The sequence below is a fragment of the Rhineura floridana genome, chromosome 4 (assembly GCF_030035675.1).
Source record: "Rhineura floridana isolate rRhiFlo1 chromosome 4, rRhiFlo1.hap2, whole genome shotgun sequence".
Classification (NCBI taxonomy): Eukaryota; Metazoa; Chordata; class Lepidosauria; order Squamata; family Rhineuridae; genus Rhineura; species Rhineura floridana.
In genome coordinates, this window is record NC_084483.1 from 207,735,392 (window position 1) to 207,760,422 (window position 25,031).

At 45.8% G+C, this 25,031-nt stretch overlaps 1 protein-coding gene across 2 annotated transcripts in view; it reads right to left on the reverse strand.

Moving 5' to 3' along the window:
• Positions 1-25,031, reverse strand: part of ELP3 (elongator acetyltransferase complex subunit 3) — a 121,709-nt gene that overhangs the window by 77,387 nt on the left and 19,291 nt on the right. For both annotated transcript variants that reach the window (XM_061625856.1, XM_061625857.1), the window contains exon 8: positions 3,126-3,287. In XM_061625856.1, coding sequence (XP_061481840.1) covers positions 3,126-3,287 — 162 coding nt within the window. The remainder of the gene's footprint in view (positions 1-3,125; positions 3,288-25,031) is intronic.

Here is a 25,031-nt window from a genome sequence, read left to right on the forward strand (position 1 = left end):
GGTGCAAAGGAAGCCCCCACACACGTCTACAAACTAACCTGAGACTATTCTTGTCTTTACTCCCCACCCTCATCCACCGTTTATAGTTACCTTATAACAAGGGCGGGGAATCTTTTTTAATCTGAGGGCCACATTCTTTCATAGGGAACCTTTCGGGGGCCACTTACTAATGGCAAGTGTGGCAAAGAATGTGACTCTTACCTTTGCACAGCAGGCCACATTCCAGCCATGCAGAAGCCAGAGGTTTTTACACACACTCTCTCTCTCCATTCAGGCAAGCCACAGGCATTACCACCATTGAAAGAAACAGGCAGAAACACTTGAGCCAGGACTGTGAAAGGTGTAGCCTGAGCAGAGGGTGTGGCCGGGAGGGCCACATCCCCCCCCCCAGGCTTTCCTTCTCTGCCTTATTACTTGCAATCTGGGCTATTTCCATCACCAGGAGCATGCTGTGCGGTCCTTCTTCAATGTTCCCTGTGGTTCCTCAATGGCTGCCCAATCAGCTTGCCTAACAAGGAATCCTTTCTCTTCCCATCAAGAGGCTATTATCTAGGAGAAGGAAGCATGTCCACTTGATCAAACACACTTTGTCTCTTTCTTAGACTCTGAGAGGGCGAACAAATCACTTCCTTTTTTCCCTGAGCTACACCTCCAACTCTTCCTGGCATGGGAAAGGCAGCACCGACAAATGCCAATGCAATCCTCCATGGTTTTGCAGAACTAATCTGCCCAGAAGTATTCCATGGAGAGTTTTAGCCCAGGAATTTGGGAGAATACGCAGCAAAATCAAGCTACCTTATCTTTAATTAATGCAGCATGACTATGACTAATGCCTGTCTGCGTACATTTTATAATCATTATGTACTTTCTACTTTGGGGCCCAATGGTGGAAAAAGGTTCAGAAAAGGGTGACCCGAAATGAATGAGGGGATGGAGCAACTCCCCTATGCAGGAGAAAGTGGCAGCATTTGGGGTTTTATAGTTGAGAGAAAGGGCGAGTAAGAGAGGGCACGACAGAGGTGCATAAAATCATGCATTGACTAGAGCAGCCTTTCCCAACTAGTGGGCCACCAGATGTTGTTGGACCACAATTCCCATCATTCCTGACCATTGGCAATGCTGGCTGAGGCTGATGGGGTTGTGGTCCAGCAACACCTGGTGGCCCACTAGTTGGGAAAGGCTGGTCTAGAGAAAGCAGACAGGGAGAATTGCTGCTTCTCGTCTCTTAAAACTAGAACCCGAAAGGATCATGCTATGAAGCGGAAAGATTCAAGACAGACCAAAGGAGGTACTTCTTCACATAGTGCATAGTTAAAGTATGGGACTCGCTCCCACAAGAGGCAGCGATGGACACCAACTTGGATGACTTTAAAAGAGGATGAGACAAATTCATGGAGGAAAAGCCATGATGGCTATAAGCCCTCCAGGATGAGAGGCAACATGCTTCTGAATACACAGGAACATGGTGGCAGGTAGCTGTAACAGGAGCATTGTCGGCTGGGAGTGAATACCATTTTTGGCCTCCCCAGCCCCCATATGTTCGTGCACCTGGAGAACCACAGCCTATTGAGGAGCCAGCCAGCCCTGCCCTGGAGAGCAACTGTAAGAATTTTGCCACAGTTGTGGCTACTTCCAGGGAGAAAGCTTGCTGTGAGATTGGGCTCTCGGTGGTGGATGGACCCTGTGTTTGTCATGAGAGCACAAATGCAACTCATGAATGTATCAAGTGTGATGTATGGTGTGCCTAGGTTTTTGTTAGATGCGACTGGAGCTCGCTGACTCACAGGTCCGTAAGTCGCAATCGACTTGAAGGCATATAACAACAAATTGATGTACTGTCTTGTACTTGTCAATTTGTATTTACTGTAACTTTATCACCTGTTTTATTCTGTTCACCACTTTGGGAGCCTCAGCCAAACAGCAGTGATGTAGCCAGCCAAATACCTCTGGGATGTCCACAAGCAGGGGACGAAGGCTACATTCCTCCCTTGTTGTTTGCACTCCCTGGTGTCCCAGGCAGACAGCCTCTGGAGCTGGAGCTATCATGAGTAACGGCCGCTGACTGACCTCTGCTCCGCTATTAATTGCTCCAATCCCTTCTGAACTACAGCTAAAGGAGCAGCCACGACATCCCAAGGCAGTGAATGACACACATGAATTGTGTGCTGCGCAGAGAAATTTTTTATTCTGCTCCTTGTGAATTTACTACCAGTTTCACTGGATGCACTGAGGTCGAATGTTACAGGAGCGGGGGGAAGCCTCCTCTCCGCTTTCTCTATACCATACGTGGTTTTATATCTCCTTCCACCCACAACCTGACACACACCCCATAACCTGGTGGGGAAAGTGCTCCAGCCCCCTGATAATTGCGCCTGCCATTTCCTGCACCTTTTCCAGCTCTGCAACACATTTTCTGAAAAGGGATGGCCAGTCCGGCCAGTCCTTGTGTTTGCAACAAGGAATTACCAAGAATTATCACCGAATGCTAAAGTCAGGATCATCCAGACCATGGTATTCTCGATCTCTGTGTATGGATGTGAAAGTTGGACAGTTAAAAAAGCAGATAAGAGAAAAATCAACCCCTTTGAAATGTGGTGTTGGAGGAGAGCTTAGCGCATACCATGGTCTTCGAAAAAGACAAATAATTGGGTGTTGGAACAAATTAAACCAGAACTGTCACTAGAAGCTAAAATGAGGAAATTGAGGGTATCATACTTTGGACACATCATGAGAAGACATGATTGACTAGAAAAGACAATAATGCTGGGAAAAACTGGAGTAGAAAAAGAGGAAGGCCAAACAAGAGATGGATTGGCTCCATAAAGGAAGCCACAGACCTGAATTTACAAGATCTGAACAGGATGGTTTACGACAGATGCTCTTGGAGGTCGCTGATTCATAGGGTTGCCATAAGTTGTAGTCAACTTGAAGGCACATAACAACAACACAATCCAATTATATTTTGACGAGGGTTACATTTGACTGGTTAATTCTGGGCATCGATAGGTTGACTTTGACACCCATTTAAAAAGTCGGCATTTGGCTACCCTGGCTCTTTTTAAACGCCTCCTTTTAAAGCCCTCCAAGCCAATTAACCCCTCCTGGCCACAGATTACTCTCCTCACCTGTTCGTATCTCTAGCTATATCCTCGTAGACACTCTGCACGCCAATCTCCAGCCTGGTGCATCCGTAAGACAACATGTCACTCAAGTGCCGTTTCAGGCAGTAATCGGGCCTGGTCTCTATAGTAATCCCAATGCACTTTGTCAGGCTTCGCTCAGAGTATCTGTGGGGCAGAGACAGGGAGAGGAAAAAACACAAGTGAGCTCTCTAGTATGTTTCGCCAAGACAGTCCATGTTACAATCCAAAAAATTAACAAAAGAGCTTCAAACACGAGGCATGATGTGACTGGCAAGGCTGGCACTTATGGTAACAGTTGGGTTCATAGCATATGTTGGCAAATTATGTTTACGACAGTTGTGACGAATCTGCATTCAGAGCTGCCTGAACATCTCCCATCATCCAGACATCCTGCAAGCAGACAAACTTTTGCTGATGGACAGACTGGCAGCTGATATCGCTAGCAGATGGCCATTGCATCTGAACGCATTGTGATATTCTGCCTCATGTAAGAGCTCTAGAGAGTGAGAGTATCTTCATAGGCTTTTTTTTTGTTTTTTTAAAGATGCCCATAAGCTTGTTGAGGCTGCTTCACAAAACCTGTTCCAATAAAGTGGTCAAATTGTCCTGGTCTAAAGAAGCATTCACCTTTCCCCCCTTGTTCTTGCAATACGGAAAGGGGAGCCTGCAAGTCTTTTTTGTTTTGGGTATACATATCAGAGAGCCAGTGTGGCATAGTGGTTAAGGTTTTCGACTACCACCTGGGAGTCCAGGGTTCGATTCCACACCCAGCCATGAAGCTCACTGGTGACCTTGGGCCAGTCACTGCCTCTCAGTCTCAGAGGGAGGCAATGGGAAACCCCCTCTGAATACCCCTCACCATGAAAACCCTCTTTGTAGGGTCAGCACAAGTCGGAATCGAATTGAAGGAAGTACATTTACATTTAGCAGAACATTACAACTGGTTCGGTGGCTGCTAGGAAGGGCGGGATAGAAATATTTTAAATAAATAAATGAATTATTTTGGTTGGTGGTCCAGCTACGCCCCTATCTGGACAGGGATAACTTGGCTTCAGTTGTCCATGCTCTGGTAACCTCCAAGTTAAATTACTGCAATGCACTCCATGTGGGGCTGCCTTTGAAGACGGTTTGGCAACTGCAGCTTATGCAAAATGCAGTGGCCAGACTGGTAACAGGGACCAAACGGTTCGAACATATAAAACCGATTCTGGCCCGCTTGCACTGGCTGCCTGTATGTTTCTGAACTCGATTCAAGGTGCTGGTTTTAACCTATAAAGCCTTACATGGCTTGGGACCACAATACCTGGTGGAACGCCTCTCCCAACATGAACCCACCCTTACACTATGCTCAACATCAAAGGTCCTCTTCCGGGTGCCTACTACAAGGGAAGGTGGGAGTCTGGCAACAAGGGAGAGGGCCTTCTCAGTGATGGCCCCCAACTTACGGAATGATCTCCCTGATGAGGTCCGCCTGGCGCCAACACCGTTGTCTTTTCGGTGCCAGGTCAAGACTTTCCTCTTCTCCCAGGCATTTTAACAGCATTTGAACTGCATGTGTTTTAACTGGCCTATCGGTTTTAATGGGTTTTAATTTGGTATGGTTTAAATTTGTATACTTGTTTTTTATGTTCTTAATTGTAAACCGCCCAGAGAGCTTTGGGTATGGAGAGGTATATAAATGCAATAAATAAATAAATAAATAAACAAACCTTGCGTGTTCTTTTTGGTTTGGACACGGAATAATGGGCTCAAGTTGCAGGAAGCCACATTTTGGCTGAACATCAGGAAAAACCTCCTAAGTGTCACAGCGGCACGACGATGGAACCAATGACCTAAGGAGGTGGTGGGCTCTCTGACTCTGGAGGCCTTCAAGAGTCAGCTGGGCAGCCACTTGTCAGCTACGTTTTAAGTTGGATCCCTGCCTTGAGCAGAGGGTTGGACTGGAGGGCCTTACAGGCCCTGTTCAACTGTACTATTCTATGATTTTACAATCGTCTCAATTTTTAAAAAAATTAATCTCCATCTCCAGTCCTTGGGCCCATGCAAGAAGCCCTCTGGAGGCTGCAGTTTGCTCTGCGTTACTAGAACCCTGGGCTGAGAGGGAAGGCAGCAGCATTGGAAGATTCTGGGTAGGTAGGGGGTATTTACGCCCGCCCCCGAGAGGCATTGAGCTGAGGAAAACCTACAAATGAATTAAATGGGCAACCCAGTGAGGCGTAAGAAGCATCCTGTAGCTGGATCAGGCCAACAGCCAATCTGGTCCAATGTCCTTTTCTCACAGTGGCCAACCAGATGCCTTTATGAGAAGCCCACAGGGAGGACCCAAGCACAAGATCACTCTCCCCATCTGTGAATCCCATAGAAAAGGAGGCACTTCACACAAAAAATTGTTTTACTTGCGAATTTATTAAAGAAGGAGAAAAGAAAAAATGGGGGGGACCAGCAAAAGAGAGAGAGAGAGAAAAAGAAAACACAAATAAAAGAGAAGGGAAGCCCCCTCATCAGCTTATGTTAACAATACAATAAGCCTCAATACATCCACCTTAATTCACACATACAGATTGGTATATGCAGTGCTTTCTTGAGAAAAAATAAGAAGTGCTGCTACTTGTATCTTGATAAAAGTACCACGGGTACCAGCACAAAACAGGCAGCAAATAAATAGGGGCCAGTACTCTGTAGTGAATACCGTCACGAAAAAAAGCCCTGGATATATGCCATCCAAAGTGGCTGAACAGGTATCATAGAATCATAGAGTTGGAAGGGGCCTATAAGGTCAACAAGTCCAACCCCCTGCTCAGTGCAGGGATCCAACTTAAAACACACTCAACAGCTGGCTGTCCAGATGCCTCTTGAATGCCCACCACCTCCCAAGGTCATTGATTCCATTGTCGTACCGCTCTAACAGTTAGGATTTTTTCCCCTGATGTTTACCCAAAATCTGGCTTCCTGTAACTTGAGCCCATTATTCTGTGTCCTGCACTCTGGGACAATCGAGAAGAGATCCCGGCCCTCCTCTGTGTGACAACCTTTCATATACTTGAACAGCGCTGTCATATCTCCCCTCAGTCTTCTCTTCTCCAGGCTCAACATGCCCAGTTCTTTCAGTCTCTCCTCACCGGGCTTGGTTTCTGGTCCTCTAATCATCGTCGTTGCCCTCCTCTGAGTACAGCGTCCAGAACTGGAGGCAGTACTCAAGATGAGGCCTAAACATTGTCAAATAGAGGGGAACTATACTTCTGTTAATGCAGCCTAAAACAGCATTTGCCTTTTCTGCAGCTACATTGTACTGTTGGCTCATATTCAGCTTGTGATTAACTACAATCCCAAGATCCTTCTTTCATGTAGTATTGCTGAGCCACGTATCCCCCATCTTATAACTGTCATTTGGTTTCTTTTTCCTATGTGTAGAACTTTGCACTTATTCCTGTTAAATTTCATTCTGTTGTTTTCAGCCCAATGCTCCAGCCTATCAAGATCCCTTTGAATTTTGTTTCTATCCTCCAGGATGTTAGCTATCCCTCCCACTTTTGTATCATCTGCAAATCTGATGAGTATTTCCTGCACCTCCTCAAGTTCGTGTTTATAGAAAGTATGTTCACATGCAGGCAAGGGCATGAAAATCCTCAGAACCCTGTAGAATAGATAGTATTTATCTTTCCAGGCTCGAAATGTTAAGTCTGTAAGGGACAGCCATGACTCCCAAATGAAGCCATGATACTATGGACGCTGGAAGGGCTTGATGTGAAACACCATCCTGGATTCCACGCAACATTCCAGAGTACGTGATCCTGCACCCTCTCTCTCTCACAGATGCATGTGGCCTGCCTGTTTTCTCCTTCATGCAATCTGAAGCACACGCTTTCACCTTCAGCGAAGTCCAACATTGCAAGGCGGAAGCAGATTCCAGAAGCTTTTCTGTTTCCACTGAATGAATGAATGACTGAACACTAACCTTCTACTGATGACTAATATATAGCGCAGGAAACATAAGCAGGCGGCTGGAGGCAAAGGGTAATGCCATTGCATTCTAGTCTAATCATATTGCTTTGAAGTTGTAGGAGAAGCACTTTAGGAGGAAGAACACAATTAAGGATACAAAATGTTTTATTATTCATGCATTAATCATATTTCCTATTTACATTCAGGGATCCATTTACTCACTACTGAAACACTGCATTGCAGCACCTAATTTGTCATAGCAATTCCGTGCAGCATGTTACGGCTGGAAAAAATAAACTTATAGAATTGCATTTGTTGAAATTCACAGATGCTGCTTCTGCTGCTGGGCTGGGCTGCCCAGAGAAGCTGTTCCCTACCTTGCTGTTGTCCTAGACTTATACTACCAATGCGACTGATTTTGAGGACAGGCTTAGATTTATATCCCACCCTATCCCATCAACTCCAGACAAGTTAACTGCAATTTTGAATCAAGGAGCCCCATTAAAGGAGTCACAACCGAGGATTTTGAGATACGGAACATAGGATGCTGCCTTATAACGTGCCAGACCACTGGTGACTCTAACTCAGTAGTGTCTATACTGACTGGCAGTGGCTCTCCAGGGTTTCAGGCAGGAATCTTTTCCCAGCCCTACTTGGAGATGCCATTGTGGATTGAACCTGGGGCCTTCTACATGCAAAGCAGATGTTCTGCCACTATGCCATGGTCAGCCCCCATAGTACCACTCCCAACAGCAGCAAACTCAGGAGGTGGCTCTTAACAAATTGGGAGGCAAAGCAGGGCCACTGAAAAACAAGGAGGAGGTATCGGCATGCTCGAAGAAAACAGAACCTAAAGGGGAGCAACCCAACCTGCACCCAGTGAGGACCGGGCATACTCAGTAACCATGGAACATTATGGGTCAGTTGGAAAAGGAAAACAGGAAACGGGGGGGGGGGAATGAAATGGAGAATCCTGGGAGGAGGGCACAGCTGGCTGGCAGGAACCCTGAACAGGAGCACTTCTGTTCTGAAATGAGGATACACTGCAACATTTTGTTGCAGGTAGGAATGGACAGACCTGTCTGTTATGGGTTCTCTGTTTCTAATGTTTCCAATCGCAAGTTCAGTTCACCATATTTCCACATCACTTGCATTTGTTTTATAAAAAAGAGACCTCAGAAAAATTAATCATTTTACACAATATATACATTTTTGCCTAATATGCACTTTTTGAAAGCTACTTCCCCTAATATGATGCACTTTTGTCTGTTATTTTCACTAATATATGCATTTTAAAGCACACTCTCTCCCAACATTTATCTACATGTATTTTGGTTGGCGAACTACATTGAAAAATTCAGAGATGTTTCATTCATGTATTTGTTTGAAGAAGTGCAAATTAGGCAGGGCCTGAATTAAGAAGCAAACCAAATTTCTCCCCCGTCATTAGTTGCAGGTCCTACTGGTTCTTTGGAAATTTTGGTAACAATAATAATTATTAATTACTATTATTTAAATGTATATCCCACCCTCCCAACGGAGCCCAGGGAGGCAAATGGGCAATAAAGAAATAAAATCATCCTGAAAACAATTTGAGCACAGATACAGACAAGGATCAAGGTCTCTACTTAAAAGACTTGTTGGAAGAGGAAGGTCTTCAGTGAGTGCCAAAAAGACAACAGAGATGGCACCTGTCTGGTATTTAAGGGGAGGGAATTCCAAAATGTTTGTGCCGCCACACTCAAGGTCCGCTTCCTCTCTTGTGCAGAAGAGACCTCCTGATGAGACGGTATCTGCAGGAGACCCTCTCAAGGGCATCACAGTGCTCAGCTGGACATAAAAGGGGTGGGATGATCTCTGAGGCAATTAGTGCAATTAGCTCTCCAGCACCACCCGCTGCCTATCTTATTATTATTATTATTTAATTAATTAATTTGTATCCCGCCCTTCCTCCCAGCAGGAGCCCAGGGTGGCGAACAAAGCGCTAAAAACACTTTAAAACATCTTGGCTCTGTTCCTGATTTTTCACCGCAAAATCCTGTCCCTGCAATCTCCCTCAAGCCGGCACTGCACATGTGCAGACAAAGCTACTCCATCAGGCTACAGAATACAAAGAGATGGGACAGCAGAGCCTCTCTGTCAGCTCTGCTTAAAGGCCAGCAACGTTTGCTTTTCGTCTCCTTGAACTCTTTCCAATTCTAGCTACTTGTGACAAGAACTCCAACTAAGAGCCAGTGCTCGAGCTTGTTTTTCAACCCCCTCTTCCCTCCCAGTGCCCTTTCCTTTTGTGCCGTGCCTTTTAGATTGCGAGCCTGAGGGTGGGGCCTGTCTTGATATTTGTACACTGCCCTGGGAACATTTTTTTTTCAGATAAAGAGCACTGTGAAAATGCTTTAAATAAAACAAATAATAGCTTAATCTCTGCCTCCAGTATTTAAGCTTCAGATTTGGTCCCGATTCTGGAACATAAGAAACTGCCCTATATGGAGTCAAACCATTGGGCCATTCAGCTCAGTATTGTCAACATGGACTGGCAGCCGCTCTCCAGGCTTTCAGACAGAGAGTCTCTCCCAGCCCTACCTGGAGATGCTGGGAATTGAACCTGGGACCTTCTGCATGCAAAGCAGGTGCTCTGCCCCTGAGCTACGGCCTAGAGAGGCAGACTTTATGCTACCCATGATTTGGGGTGGTTTTGCCTCTAGGTGAAGAAGCCAGAGAACAGCCTCCCTGTGCCTGTCCAGCATCTGGGCCCGCGTGACCCTCTTGGGACCTTCCTCTTTCAGTAAGAGTTTTAAGCAGATGCCTTATCCCAGTCTGTATCTGTTTTTGTTTTTAAGACATTTTAAGTTTTTTAGTGTTTTGTCACTGTCTGCCGCCCTGGGCTGCTTTTGGGAGGAACAGCAGGATAAACATTGAATAACAGCAACAGAATAAGAAATAAATGTTCCAGTCCTGGGCAGTGGGAATGCCATAAATGCCCTCCGCCCATCTCAGCGATTGGCCAGCCATGCTATATATCAAGAGCTGGAACGCAACAGCATCTAATTAAGTCTGTGTCTGAATTGCTTAATATGTTTTTTAATAATGTTTTTAACTCTTTTTAAAAGTTTTTTTTAAATGTTTTTAATGCTGTTTTGTTTTAATGTGTTTTAAGATCTGTTTTTATGATGTTTTAAGGTGTTTTTGGCGATTTGTTTGCCGCCCTGGGCTCCTGCTGGGAGGAAGGGGGGGGATACAAATTAAATAATAAATAAATAAATAAATAAGGTGTCTACAACCCCCCCCCGAAACTTTGCTTATGGCCACTTGCAGGTTGCACCAGCCACTTTGGGAATAAGCATGTGCCCCCCTCCACTCACCACTTGACAGCCTCTTTTCCCTTCGGCCCTTCCCAGTCCCCGAATAGCTTCCTAGGGTTGTTGAAGTGAAAGCCAGAGACACAACAAGACATGTGCTAATGTTGCATGAAATTGCACTGGCATTATAGAAAATCTATTAAGCTAATCCTGTCCCCAGATCTCATTGTGCTAAACCACTGTTCTTCAACCTGGCATCTCCAGATGTTGTTGGGCTACAGGTACAAACATGCCTGATCTTAAAGTGGCTGGGGATGATGGGAGTTGTAGTCCAACCGCTGGGGACCCAAGGTTGAAGAGCGTTGGGAGATATCCAACCAAACAGTTCTGATACTGCAAGCCCTTTTGAGTGTGCAACAGAATTTCCCCTCCCTCTCCTTGTGCACCTCCTGCCTGCACACCCCCTAAATATGTTCAGGGTTTCCCCCCAACTCTCCAGAGCAGGTTTGGGGGCACACAAGGAGAGGAAAGGGAAGCTCTGCTCTGAAGGCAAAAGTGCTTGTGCCAGTGGAACAGCTCACTTGGATGCCTTCCACTGTGCTAATAAGCCACTGGGCACATGTTTCAGAATCAAAACCAGGCACTGACTAAAATCACGAGAGGCACTATTGTGAAGAAAAAGAAAGGACAGAATATGTCCTGTCCCAATCTGGTGGTAGATATAAAAAATCACAAAACTTGGGGTGGAAATGACAAATGCCTCATCTACAATATACTTTTAAAAACTGTATTATACTACAGTCATAGTTTCTCCCACAGACTCCTGGGAACTGGAGTTGGTATGGGTACTCAGAATTGTTAGGAGACCTCTATTCCTCCCACAGCACTACAATTTCCAGAGTTCCCTGGAAAAAGAGACTGTTAAACTGCTCTGGAAATTGTATCTCTGTGAGGGGAATAGGGGAGTCTCCTAACAATTCTCCGTGCCCACATCAAATAACAGTTCCCACGGGAAAGCCACGACGCTGCTTTAAAGGTACAGTGCAGATGAGGCCTTCGCTTAGGTTCATGATTTTCAATGGGTCTACTCTGAATAGGACATGAAAAATGAAATGGCCTGCCTTCAAGTGGATCCCGACTTATGGCGATCCTATGAACAGGGTTTTCATGGTAAGCGGTATTCAGAGGGGGTTCACCATTGCCTCCCTCTGAGGCTGAGAGGCAGTGACTGGCCCAAGGTCACCCAGGGAGCTTCATGGCTGTGTGGGGATTCGAACCCTGCTCTCCCAGGTGGTAGTCCAACACCATATATAACTATGTGCTGTTGAAGAAGCACTTCCTTTTACATTACATTACAGTATAAGCATTTGTTAGATACCTTGGAGTAAGTTTATGCCACAATATAATACATTTATGGTGACACAGGCCTCTGTCAAATCTGCAGTTTCACCCTTTGGCCTTTTTTTCTGCAGCCCAGGCTATTTTTGCAAAGATAAAGAAATTGTAAACATCTTCTACACACTGAAAAGAGCTGCCAGGACAATAAAGAAGAAAAACAGCTCTTAAGGTTAGGTAGTTAATGACTGAACTGGACAAAGGAGAGACGGATGACAGAATACCTAACTTTCCTTTTATCGCCTAGAGAATGAACAGAGAAATAAAAGAAAGGGTTCTGTCTGACTCTCCAAAGCCAGAATGATGCAGCACCAGGAAAAGTTGCATCCCTAACCTTGCTGGTAAAGTAAGCCACATGGGGGGCACTGCAGGCCTTAATATCCTAACTGGAATCAGGGTGGGCAAAAAAAAGCCTAATGATTTTTTAATTAAGAGCTTATTTCCTTATTCTTTTCAGCCTTTCAACGTCATAAAAAAATTAAGAAACCTAGTTTAAAATTGAAGCTGAATTCTATATAAGAGCAAACAGGTAAAGTCCACGCTTCTGTCTTAAAAATAAACCTACGACCCTCTAACACACAAACACACAAACTTGCTTAACAAGGGTTCTACAGCACGAACAAGCCAAAGGCCAATCTAGTCCATCATCCTGTCCTCAGAGTGGCCAAGCAGATAGCAGATGCCTATGGAAAGCTCGCAAGCAGGATCTGAGTGCAAGAGCGCTCTCCTAACTTGTAATTCCCACCTTGGCTAGTAGCCGTTGATAGCCTTCTCTTCCTCCATGAATTTGCCTAATCCTCTGTTAAAGCCGTCCCAAGTTGGTGGCCATCACTGCTTCTTGTGAGAACTAATTCCAGAGTTTCACTCTGCACCGTGTGAAGTCCTTACCTTTATCGGTCGTCAACAAGGAGATAAATACTAGGGGAAGCATTTACCAGGCCTGGTGCCAGCGGGCAGCCAGGTCAGGCATCGGCCAAGGACTCCTTCTTAGGTTGCTCTACAATCCGCATTGGCATCTGATTGTTCTGCGGAGTAGGGGCAACAAACATCCTGATGCAGGTGGCACAGGTTAAATAGGCCCGCCTGCCTCACCTACCTCCTGTGTCAGTGCACTGCATGCACATGGCTACCATCACCCAAGATGTTGGCAAGGGTGTCCCTAAGGAGTTGATGCCCCCCGCTGACCCAACGCCCCAAGGTGGGGCAGGTGGGCCTGTTTACACCTGCATTGGGAGAGGGTGTTAGGGAGCATGACGACTGGGACACCCTGGTGCCCAAGGGCCCAATCGTGCCTGGCACCGGCTCTGGGGGTTATGCAGAAGTGTGAGCAACAGATATCTGACACCTATGATCAAGTGTTTTGTAGATATGACACAGTTAGCTCAGCTCATGGTCACTGAACTGAAGGAGGAAAGGAAGTATTTTAAAGGCAGTTGGTTTATCGTAAATGCAGAATTGTAGCCTAGATTCCTTAATGACGGCAGATAGCATGGAAGTGCAAACAGGTCTTCTGCATTACCCTCTTTTGCACAAAAGAGGATTCTGGCTTCCCCAGAGCACCAGTTTCCAAGCCCTGTGCCAGCTATGCTACATTAGAGCTCTTGCTTTATTGACTGAGCTACCATTTGTCTGATCTCAGCAATGAGCCCTGCAGTTGCCATCTGGTTCAGGATTAGTAAAACAGCCTGTCAAATGAAACACCGCCAAGTTACAGATCAGCCTCGTGCCTTAATGCCCAGTGACACAAACGCGTCATTTAGTGATGCAGACCTGAGACATTGTGGGCGTTTAGGGTGCACCGTGTGGAGAAAGCACTCGACCTCTCCCCATAATTCATTCGGGTTCTAACAAGAGGAGGAAATGCAACAGCTTGAAGGCAGTGCAGACTTGTTGCTTTCAGCCCCTTGGACAGCTCCTTGAAAGTCTGGACTAAAACCCAGAGAGGATTCACTGCCCCACAGACACTGGAGCCACAAGTCTCTGCTGCTGGGGAGGTCATTTCCTTAAAGAAGCTGCAGCTTAAGCTCCTGTTCCATGTACAGAGTCCTACGTGGAGGTGATCTATGGGCGGGACCCAGTTAAACAGTTCCGCTAGTGCAAGGAGATTTAGCTCTGCAATGGGACTTCCCTGCCCCCTCGTCTTCCAATACACCTTCTAAATTTTATTTTATTTTATTTATTTCGTTCAATTTATATACCGCCCATAGCAAAATAGCTCTCAGGGCGGTGAACAAACAAGGGTAAAATACAGTACATCATAATGGTAAAAACGAAAACATATACAAGACACAAATAGGAAAACAAAACATCACAAACTAAAAACAAAATACATTTTAAAAGATTGAAAATTAAAAAATTGAAATAGTTAAAATGCCTGGGAGCATAAAAAGGTCTTTACCTGGCGCCGAAAAGATAATAGTGTAGGCGCCACGCGTACCTCTTCGGGGAGGCTATTCCACAGCTCGGGGGCCACCACAGAAAAGTCCCTAGATCTAGTAACCACCCTCCGGGCTTCATGATGGGTTTGTACCCGGAGGAGGGCCTTAGATGCAGAACGAAGTGAACGGGTAGGTTTATAGCAAGAGAGGCGTTCCACAAGGTATTGCGGACCCGCGCCGTGTAAGGCTTTATAGGTCAAAACCAGCACCTTGAATCTCGCCCGGAAACAAATAGGTAGCCAGTGTAGACGAGCTAGAACAGGAGTTATGTGCGAAGACCGACTGGTCCTCGTCAATAGTCTAGCTGCCGCGTTCTGCACTAGCTGAAGCTTCCGGACTGTTTTCAAGGGCAGCCCTACGTAGAGCGCATTACAGTAATCCAATCTCGAAGTTACCAGAGCATGAACAACTGAGGCGAGGTCATCACCATCCAGATAGGGGCGTAATTGGGCTACCAAACGGAGATGGTAAAACGCATTCCGTGCCACCGAGGCCACTTGAGCCTCGAGAGACAAGGAAGGGTCAAAAAGAACCCCCAAACTACGAACCTGTTCTTTCAGGGGGAGTGTAACCCCATTCAGAACAGGATGAACATCCACCACCTGAGCAGGGAAGGCGTTCACCAACAGTGTCTCGGTCTTGTCTGGATTGAGTCTCAGTTTATTAGCTCTCATCCAGTCCATTATCGCGGTCAGGCAACGGTTCAGCACGTCAACAGACTCACCTGAAGAAGATGAAAAGGAGAAATAGAGCTGCGTGTCATCAGCATATTGATGGCAACGCACTCCAAAACTCCTGATGACCGCACCCAACAGCTTCATGTAGATGTTAAAAAGCATGGGTGACAAAACCGAACCCTGAGGGACTCCACAATGGAGAGTCCAGGGCATCGAGTGATGTTCCCCAAGCACTACCTTCTGGCGACGATCCACGGAGTAGGAGCGGAACCACTGCCATGCAGTACCCCCAACTCCCAACTCCACGAGTCTCCCCAGAAGGATACCATGGTCGATGGTATCAAACGCCGCTGAGAGATCAAGGAGAATCAACAGAGTCACACTCCCCCTGTCTCGCTCCCGACAAAGGTCATCATACAGGGCGACCAAGGCTGTTTCGGTGCCAAAACCGGGCCTAAAACCGGATTGAAACGGATCTAGATAATCGGTTTCATCCAAGAGCGCCTGGAGCTGGCTGGCAACCACCCGCTCCAAAACCTTGCCCAAAAAAGGGACATTCACCACCGGTCTATAGTTATTCAAATTATCTGGGTCCAAGGAAGGTTTCTTTAAAAGAGGTCTCACTACTGCCTCCTTGAGACTACTAGGGACTAATCCCTCTCTCAAGGAGACATTAATCACTTCCTTGGCCCAGCCGGCGGTTCGAGTCCTGGTAGCTTTCACTAGCCAAGATGGGCAAGGATCCAGAACAGACGTGGTCGCCCGAACCATTCCAAGCACCTTGTCCACTTCCTCGAGCTGCACGAACTGCAACTCATCCAATAATGAAGGACAAGGCCGTGCTCTGGACACTTCGATGGAATCATCTGTCATAACATCGGAGTCCAAGTCCCTACGGATGCAAGCGATCTTATTCTGAAAGTGCCCAGCAATTTCGTTGCAGCGGGCTTCAGATGTTTCTATAGTACCATGACGGCCAGAGTGTAAAAGCCCACGCACAACTTTAAAAAGCTCCGCTGGGCAGCATAGAGATGACCTAATGGAGGCAGCAAAGTAAAGCTTTTTCGCTGTCCTAACCGCTTGTATATACAACTTATTGGTGGCACTTACCAAAGCATAACTGCATCTGTTTCGGGGTTCCCTCAACTCTCCGGAGCAGGTTTACAGGGCACGCAGGAGGTGCATGGGGAGAGGAGAGGAGAGAGCGGGGAAAATGCACTGCAAAACTAAAACCCCTTGCAGTAGCAGGACTGTTTAGTTGGATGCCCGCCAACTGTCATGATTCTTAACATTTCTATAGTACCTTCCAAGGGCTCAGATTGAAGCACAGACAATGGAGGGCAAACGGGGCACTGCTCCACTAACCTCTGCCTGCCCTCAGCCAGCCCACACCTGCCCGCCTTCCTACTTACACCCAGTCCAGGGAGTGGCCCTGCTGTCGGCCTCCTCCTCCTCCTGAGTCTCGGCGCAGCCTTTGTAGAACTCAGAAGGGAGGAGGAAGATGGAGACAAAGCTAGAACTGGTTGGCTCTGCCTCTGCATGTCATCACCTCTGGCTCCACCCACTGTTGGTCTCCCTGCTTTCTGCAGACCTTACCAGTCCCAACGGGCATCAGCCCCCATTGAGGCATGCCAGTGTGATCCCCACAGTGCAGATGGCGGGACGAGGCCAGGAGAGGGAGACTTGCTTTGGCTACCTGGTCCACAGCTCAATCTATTATCATCATCATCATCATCATTATTTAATCAACTCATTTGAAATGTGGTGTTGGATGAGAGCTTTGCGTATACCATGGGCCACAAAAAAAGATAAATAATTTGGTGTCAGATTAAACCAGAACTATCACTAGAAGCTAAAATGATGAAACTGAGGGTATCATACTTTGGACACATAATGAGAAGACGTGATTAACTGGAAAAGACAATAATGCTGGGAAAAACAGAAGGGAGTAGAAGAAGGGGAAGGCCAAACAAGAGATGGATTGATTCCATAAAGGAAGCCGCAGACCTGAACTTACAAGATCTGAACAGGGTGGTTTATAACAGATGCTCTTGGAGGTCACTGATTCATAGGGTCGCCATAAGTCAAAATCGACTTGAAGGCACATAACAACAACTACTAGCAGTATTTGAATTAATATATCCTGCCCCTTCCTCCTGAAAGAGCCCTGAGCGACAAACACATCCCCAAAACAAAAAGCATTTCTAAAAAACAATTGCAGATTTAAAACATTCTTTCATCCAGTGATCTCTGGGTTGCAGCAACTGTCTCCTTCAGCCATCAGGTAAACAGGAATGTTTTCCCTTTTTTCCCTGCCCTCTGTGCTTCGCAAGCTCTCCAGGTTCCCCAAGGTACACGCCTAAGTCCCCTGTCAAAGAGGATCCAACCCTCCCCACCAATCTAACGAAGGTACCAGGCTGCCACCCCTAGCCCTGACCTGGTGCCAGGCACTGTGGCCTTGGAGGATGAACCAGACCCCCACAGGTCAAGGGCCTTGAGGAGCAGGCAGAGCCCCCTGAATCCGATGCCAAGAATCCCCTTGTGGGGCCATCCACATTGATGACTGATGAAGAACCTCTGGAACTGACAAAGCAGGAAGTGGAGTTGCCCCCCAGCTCTCAAGACCGCCAGTGCTAGAAAGTCCAGGCCAAAGAGTGACAGCACAGCATGCATCTACAGACCCAGAGTTGTTAGGAGGGGATCTACTTGTGAGCAAGTAATCCCCAATACTCCCGTCACTGCCAGCAGCTGTGGTTTAGGAGACCAGCATATATAAGCCCTCCCCCCTTGAACCTTCCAGTTGCCACTCAACCATGAAGCTCGCTGGGTGTCAAAGCTGGGCCATGCACAGGAGTCTAGAGCAGGACAGAGCCATGACTGAGGAGTCATCAGGATCAGAGGGCAACCCAGGGGAGGTCGGATCATTGAACAAACAAAGAGTCCAGACCAAAAAGCAAAACTAGAAACACAAGGAATGGCAGAGCTCTGAGTTCCACTGAGACAAGAAGCCCTCTTGGCCAGGAGCAGTCAATGGCCAGTCTGGGTAGCAGCTGTCCAAAATGTTCTTCAGTGAGAAGCTGCAATGACATGACTTGCCACATGGGGCAGTGGTCAGCAGCTCCTGACCCTGGGTGGCCTTGGGTCAGTCTCCAGCCAACCTACCTCACAGGCTGTTGTGAGGAAATAATTGGGGGGGGGGTGTACACTGCACCAAACTCCTTAAAAGGAAAGGCAGGATACAAATGGAATAGAAGTGCATTATGTGGAATTTTATTTATTTATTAATATTATTTGATTTATATCCCACCCTTCCTCCCAGCAGGAGCCCAGGGCAGCAAATTCAAGGCCACAAGAGGTGGCATTAGCTGGGATGCTGTTAAGAGACCCATCCTCCAAGAATTCATCAGCTGTTAGACATGGCAGCCAAATGGAATAACTTGGGGGGAGAGGGAGAGGCAGTATATTCCTGGGAACCAGCATAGGAAAACTCAGGCTACTACTGCAGGATTGTGTACTCTGGCTGACTGCAGCCCTTCAGGGCCACAGGCAGATAAGAGCTCCTGCATGAGAAGCATGAGGTGCTTCGCTGCTGAGCTATGGTGACTCCCTGCCTGCCTATCGGATGCAAAGAGAGAAGCAGAACGGCCACTGCCTTCACAGGCGGTTTATCAGGGCTCAAGAGATGTCTGGTCAGTGGCTGTTTGAAACAGCACATTGGACTGTGATCCAATTCACAAGTCAATTCTTATGCTCTTATTTAAACAGATAGTGTGGGTACTATTTTGCCAATTAAAAAAAAAAGATTTGAAAATACTTCTTTTTACTGGATTTGAGAACTCCCAAGGGCACTGGACACAGTATACTTACAGAACTGTAAACTGGTGTAGAAAAACACTGGGGTAACTTATTAAATACAGCACTTCTCATTTTTAGACGCACGAGAATGTTCCTGTTCCATCAAAACTTCAAGTACAAACCCAGGCACTGAACGGTCGGAGGTCAAGCCTCCTTTTCAGCATCAACTCTCCGGGTGACTCACATCTTCCTACCTTTGTTTTTCCAGCTGCACATCGATCAGATGTTTACCAGACGCAAAGATTTACAATGGGCTACACCTATCAAAATGCAGCACAGAGACAGACGCAACGGACAGACCACTGTGTCCAGAAAGCTGGTGAAAGCTGACCATTTTCTGAAGTCGGCTATTATTCTCTTATTGGGGAAGGGCCATAATTCAGTAGTAGAGCATCTGATCTGCATGCAGAAGGTCCGGCTTCAATCCTGGCATCTCTGGGTAGGGCTGGAAAAGAAATTTCTGTCTGAAAGCCTGGAGAGTCGCTGCCAGTCAGTATAGACAAGACTGAAGCGGATGGACCAGTGGTCTGACTCAGAATCAGGCAACTTCCTATGGGATGCATCCAATGCAGCGCTAAGTGAGCGTCCCGTCAGCACAAGGATTTCTGCTGGGATTTTCTTCCCCTCTCCTCCCCGAGTGCTCCCCCAAAATATGTTCTAGGGCAGTGGTTCCCAAACTCTTTTTCCCCACGGACTACTTGGAAAGTGTTGAGCGTCTTGGTGAGCCGCTTCATGACTTCTCTGCCGTTTTAAGAATTGTATTGCACTGTGCTCGATCCTGCATAAATTTGATTTGTATTTTTACCGCTGCTTTTATTTCTTATATATTTTATTGTGGTACAATTTGCATTCCACAGAATTCAAACTGTAATACAATAAAATACAACACATAAGACATAAAAGTAGCAATAAAACACAATTAAAAATCAATATATTTTGTGCGATGATGTGCTGTCTCTCGTCTTCAACCATAAATCCACAGACACACCATGGACCACCTGAACAAAACTTGCGGACCACTGGTGGTCCATGGGCCACAGTATGGGAACCCCCTGTTGTAAGGGTTCTCCCCAAACCTCCAGAGCAGATTTTGGGGGCTGCAGGCCATGTGCGTGGGGAGGGAGGAAGTTCTGTTGTACAAGCAGAAATCCTTGCATTCATGGGATGCTTAGTTAGCACGACACTCGAATCAACACTCTGTTCCCGTCTTTCATAGATGGAGAAGCAAGTCTGGGCACAACGGCATCCATCCAGACTCAGAGAAAGTTACCTTAAGATACCAACCCTGGGTAACCCACACCTACAAGTATAAAGAAATCCCAATTTGTTATAGCCCTAACAACCCTCACCAAAGTTGTGGATTAATTCACTGACCCCCCGCTCTCTCTCTCAACAACAACTGAATTGCATTCATTAATCATAACTCTTATTGTTAAAACCCACAAAAGAGGGAAAGAAAGAAGACAGATGAGCAACTCATAATCTTGCTAGAGATCTGTTGATCCTCTTTCAACTTATTTCTATTTTCAATTTGGTCCGCTGACTATGTTAGCAATTCAGAGGTAAAAATGAATTTAGCCCTTGATGCTCCAGGATGACAGGTCGCTTACAAGCAGACTTCACCAACCTGGTGCCCTCCAGATGTTTTAGTCTACAATGGCCGCCAGCTGCAGCCAGCCTGTTGTGACTGTGTGTTGAAGGTTCTCTACTCAGTAAAGTAAGGAGATGGCCATTTCTAGATGGTGGGGTGCTCCCCCAGAAGGAACAGGTGTCTACCTTAGAAGTACTTCTTCATCCTTCTATGCTGCTTGAAGCCCAGATGGCCTTGGCGGCGATGAGCACCTATTTCTAGCTCTGCCTGGTTCATAAGCTATGACCCTTTATGGACAGGGATAGCACAGCCACAGTGACCCACGCTCTGGTAACTTCCAGACTGGATTCCTGCAATACACCCTATGTGAGGTTGTCCTTGAAGACAGTTCAGGAGCTGCAACTAGTGCAGAATGCAGCAGTGAGGCTGCTATTGGGCATCACTGCCCAGACACATACCATGCCAGACTTGAAAGCTCTCTACTGATGGCCCATTCGCTTACGAAGCCTAATTTAAGGTGTTTACACTGACAGATAATGCCATAAATAACTTGAACCCCAAATATCTGAAGGAGTGTCTCCTCCCACATCAGCCTCCCTGGATGTGTAGACCAGGAGGGGAGTCCCTGTAGGTAGTGCTGCCAGCCTGGGTGTCATGGGCCCGGTTGGCCAGGACACTGTGTAGTGTGAGAGGTGGCAGTGTCATGATACCTACTTTATTATCTTTTCGGCGCCAGGTGAAAACCTTCCTCTTTGCCCAGGCATTTTAATATTTTAATATTTCTATCTTTTAGTATTTGTATTAATGTTGTAAAGATAGTTATATGTTTTATCTTTTCTGAATTTTTTTTACTTTTGATTCGTATTTAATATGGGGTTTTATGTTAATTTTGTCTTTGTTGTATGTATAAACTGTTGTCTTGATGATTAGGTGGTTTTAAAATTGACTGTTTATATATTTATATTTGATGTACACCGCCCAGACAGCCTCGCTATGGGCGGTATAAAAATTTAATTAATTAATTAATTAATTAATTAATTAAATACCAGAGCCCAGAGCCCTGCCACTGGAAATCAGGAGACCACTAAGGCTGATAAGCATGAAACCCCAGCAGAACCTCCTGTATCTGTAGGGCTAGAGCCCAGACCCTCACAGACAACTGCCCCGAGGAACCAAATGCCTCTCATAGGTCCTCACTGGTCCAGGGGCACAAGGAGTGCACCAGGCAGGATGCTACCGAACGGCAGAGGCGTGCCTGTCTTTCATCTGGAGGACTGGCCCTTTAAACCTCTCAAGCTTGGTTGGACCAGTTGTCCAACTCGTTGTTCACTTGCAGTTATCCTTGGTCCAGCAACCTGTCTTGCTGCCTTCCCCATTGGGTTTTGGTGTTAAACCAGAATGTGACCGGCAGGGTGTAAGAGGGCTTTCTCTTTAGTGGTTTCCAGTCTGCGTCAGTGTTGGAAAGGCTTTTTAAGATGTTTTTAAAGCTGTTTAATCAGTTTTTTAAGTGGTTTTGTTTTAATATGTTTTAAAGCTCTTCTTTAAAGATGTTTTAGAGTGCTTTTAGTGTTTTTGTTTGCTACTCCTTCTGGGAGGAAGGGTGGGATATTATTTTATTAAAAATAAATAATAGGTCAATGTGCATCTCTTTTCTCCGGAGGCCTTTAGCTGAGAGGATGTCTTCCTTTCTCTGCTGTTCTGGGCCACTGTGGTTTTCCCCCCAATATCGGTCGCTTTTGTGGTTTTATTTTATGATTTTAATTGTAATATTTGTGTAACCCGCTCTGGGATCATTTGGTGAACGGTGGGCTTTTTGTACAAATAGATAAATGAGCATTAATTGGGCAACCATGAAGACATCATTCTGGGAACTGGGCAACAAGGGATATATCCGTATGTCTGAAGTGGAAACACTTCTCCCATCTCAATCTGGGAGTAATATTGTACCCAACTTATCAATAGTTCAGAAATACTGCGATACAGAAGAACCTCCTGAATCTTCTTTTGAAAAAAAAAATACTTTGGAGATACCAGATCTTTTTACAATATTACAATACAACTTCATCTCATTTGTATTTAAGACATATTATAAATGAAAATGGGTGAACTAGCAGAATGAAAATTGTTTCCAGAAGCCAGCAGCAGAGTGGTTGCGTCAAGGGAATAGCAACGTTAGTAGCAGAACTAAAAATTCAGACAAACTACAAGATGACTGTAGGTTGACCACCACCACCACCCAAATTAAAGGAGAAAGGAAAAGAACCCAATATATGCATATGAAGTGGCACAATGCAGAACTCGGCTTTCGACAGGTAAAACGAGAGGCCAAACGCTCTTCCATCAGCAAGATAAGCCCATCACAGCCAAAAGGTTTGTCCTCTGCCAGCCTGGTTCCAATTTGTTTCAAGTTCTTTAAGCCTTTTCAAACAGCACATAATTAAAAGGCCTTATCTTACTCCCTTTCCCTGCCAAAAGTTACCAGCAATTTTACGGGAAGCTAAACTTTCCTGGACTTCACTCAATTTTTCAGATTGTGAGTCATGACTGGATCGGCTTCAGCCACCATCTCCTCCCCCAACATGAGTCAGAGGGAAAGGTAAGATAAAGAGAATTTGCACCTATAATTTAAGCCGCTCTCTGGGCTCTCTTCTACTGCCACCACCCCTTTCCCTGTGGAATTTTGCATTCCGATGCCTTGCTGTGAAAGCTTTTCTCTAGAACGAAGAAAAGCTGACAGGAGAGTAACGATTCTCTGCCACACAGACAGCTGTCCTCCCACAAAAGGGCTGCCCTCTACCTTATCGCTGAGGCCCCTGTCCATGTTTGATAGAGATCCAGGAAATGTTCTGAAAATCCCCTTAATGCCTTATGTTCTCAAGAGATAAAATTAAAAGGTCTCTCATCAGCCCTGCCAGGCTTTCTTCACAAATGGAAAATCCCTTGCGGTCGGGTGAGCAGCTCCCCTTGAGATATTGATGCTGACTGATGCAATGCCCTCCGGAGAAAAAGCGTCTGCTGGAACATTCCACAAGCTGGCTACCTGCATGTAGAACTGGAGAAAGTCCACATACCAGCAACTTCATGGTGTGTACGTGGAGAACCCAATTCCGGCCACAGAGAACAGCAACAGGAGAATCTCCATCTCCACAAAAGGATCAACAGCTTGACAACCTGTGGACCGTGTCAACGGAAGGCTCCGAAACCAACCAATGTGGAGGCAGGGACCTGCTTTAGCACTCTCACTTGCTGACTTGTGGGATGATCTCTCTCCCTCTGGGGTGTTATCTTCCAGCATCACAGTACGCTTTTTGAAGATTGGTCAAGACACCCAGCTTTGCGCCAGGCCTTTAAGTGAGAGGCACTTTTTATTTATTTTACAAATGTATAAACTGCTTCACAGGCTGAAGCCATAGAAGCAGTGTACAACAAGATTAATCTGAAATAAAGTTCAAAAAGTACAAGTTCTACAAAGAAAGAAAACCATTCCTGCAAAGTCTAAAAACAAGAAACCCATTTCTACAGATGTATAATTAATATCCCATAAGAATGACTGGGTTACACTGTAGGGAAAGCCTTCTTAAGCAAAATAAAAAGTCTTCAGTAGGCCTTTAAACATTATGACACTAGGTACTTGTCTATTTTCTGATGGTAATTGATTCCAGAGGGCTGAAGAGGCAACACTAAAAGCCTGGTATAAACCCAGCGCACCTCTGAGACACGCAGCACCCTCAACAGTGCCCCTTCTGAGGACCACAAACTTCATACACCTATGTTGCCATCCAACACCCCTAACCTGTGCCAAAATATAATTCCTTCACATGATTTAAGATACTGGATCTCTGATACAAGTTAGGGACCTACATTTTTATAATATGTGGATTAAACTGGTTATCAACTAAAATGTTGGGCAAGAAAGATTGCAATTTAAAGGCAAACAAGGCAAATTTTAAAACTGAAAAGCTCAGGGTGCACTTGGAAGGAGGGCGTCACTCTACTGGTTCTGGGGGTTTATTTGTTAAATAAGGAACGAAAAGAAAGTATTTAATATGGCCTTTACTGCAAACAATGAACAGCAGCTTTTGTTGGCTAAATTCTAAGCTTTCACATACTTCCTTCAGCTCTGATAATATGCAAACGTATTTTAAATTGAACCAATCATATCAGTGACAATGACAATGATGGAATTGGCATTTCTGAAAAAACTAGTCGCAGCCCTAACTGTGTAAAATGTGAGCCACCACAATTTTGTTTTATTTATTAAATTTGTTAAGACACTTTTCTTCACAGAAGCGAATCCAAATGTGTTATTCTGTGCATTACATCACATATATTTGCCAGGATAAAAATTTGAATGCAAATTTGATGCACAACAGGACATAAAAGAACCCCAAACTCCCATCAACCCCCAAGCAGAGCCACCTAGACAGAATTCGCCAGCTATCTGCCTGCTCTCTAGTCAGATACCCTGGGCTTGAAGCATCTCCAGTAAATGTCTACCCCTGCCATTTCCTTGAAAAAAAGTCTAAGGAAGATGATCCTACAACCTTCTGGGCAACATGTTTTACTGTGGCAAAAATCCTAAGAGCTGTTCCAAAGTCAAAATCCTTTTTATGCTCCTTACCATGTTATCTTCAGCAGACATGGCATCACAAATTATTCTTCCAGAAGCCCCAGGTGCGGGCTACGTAAAGCTG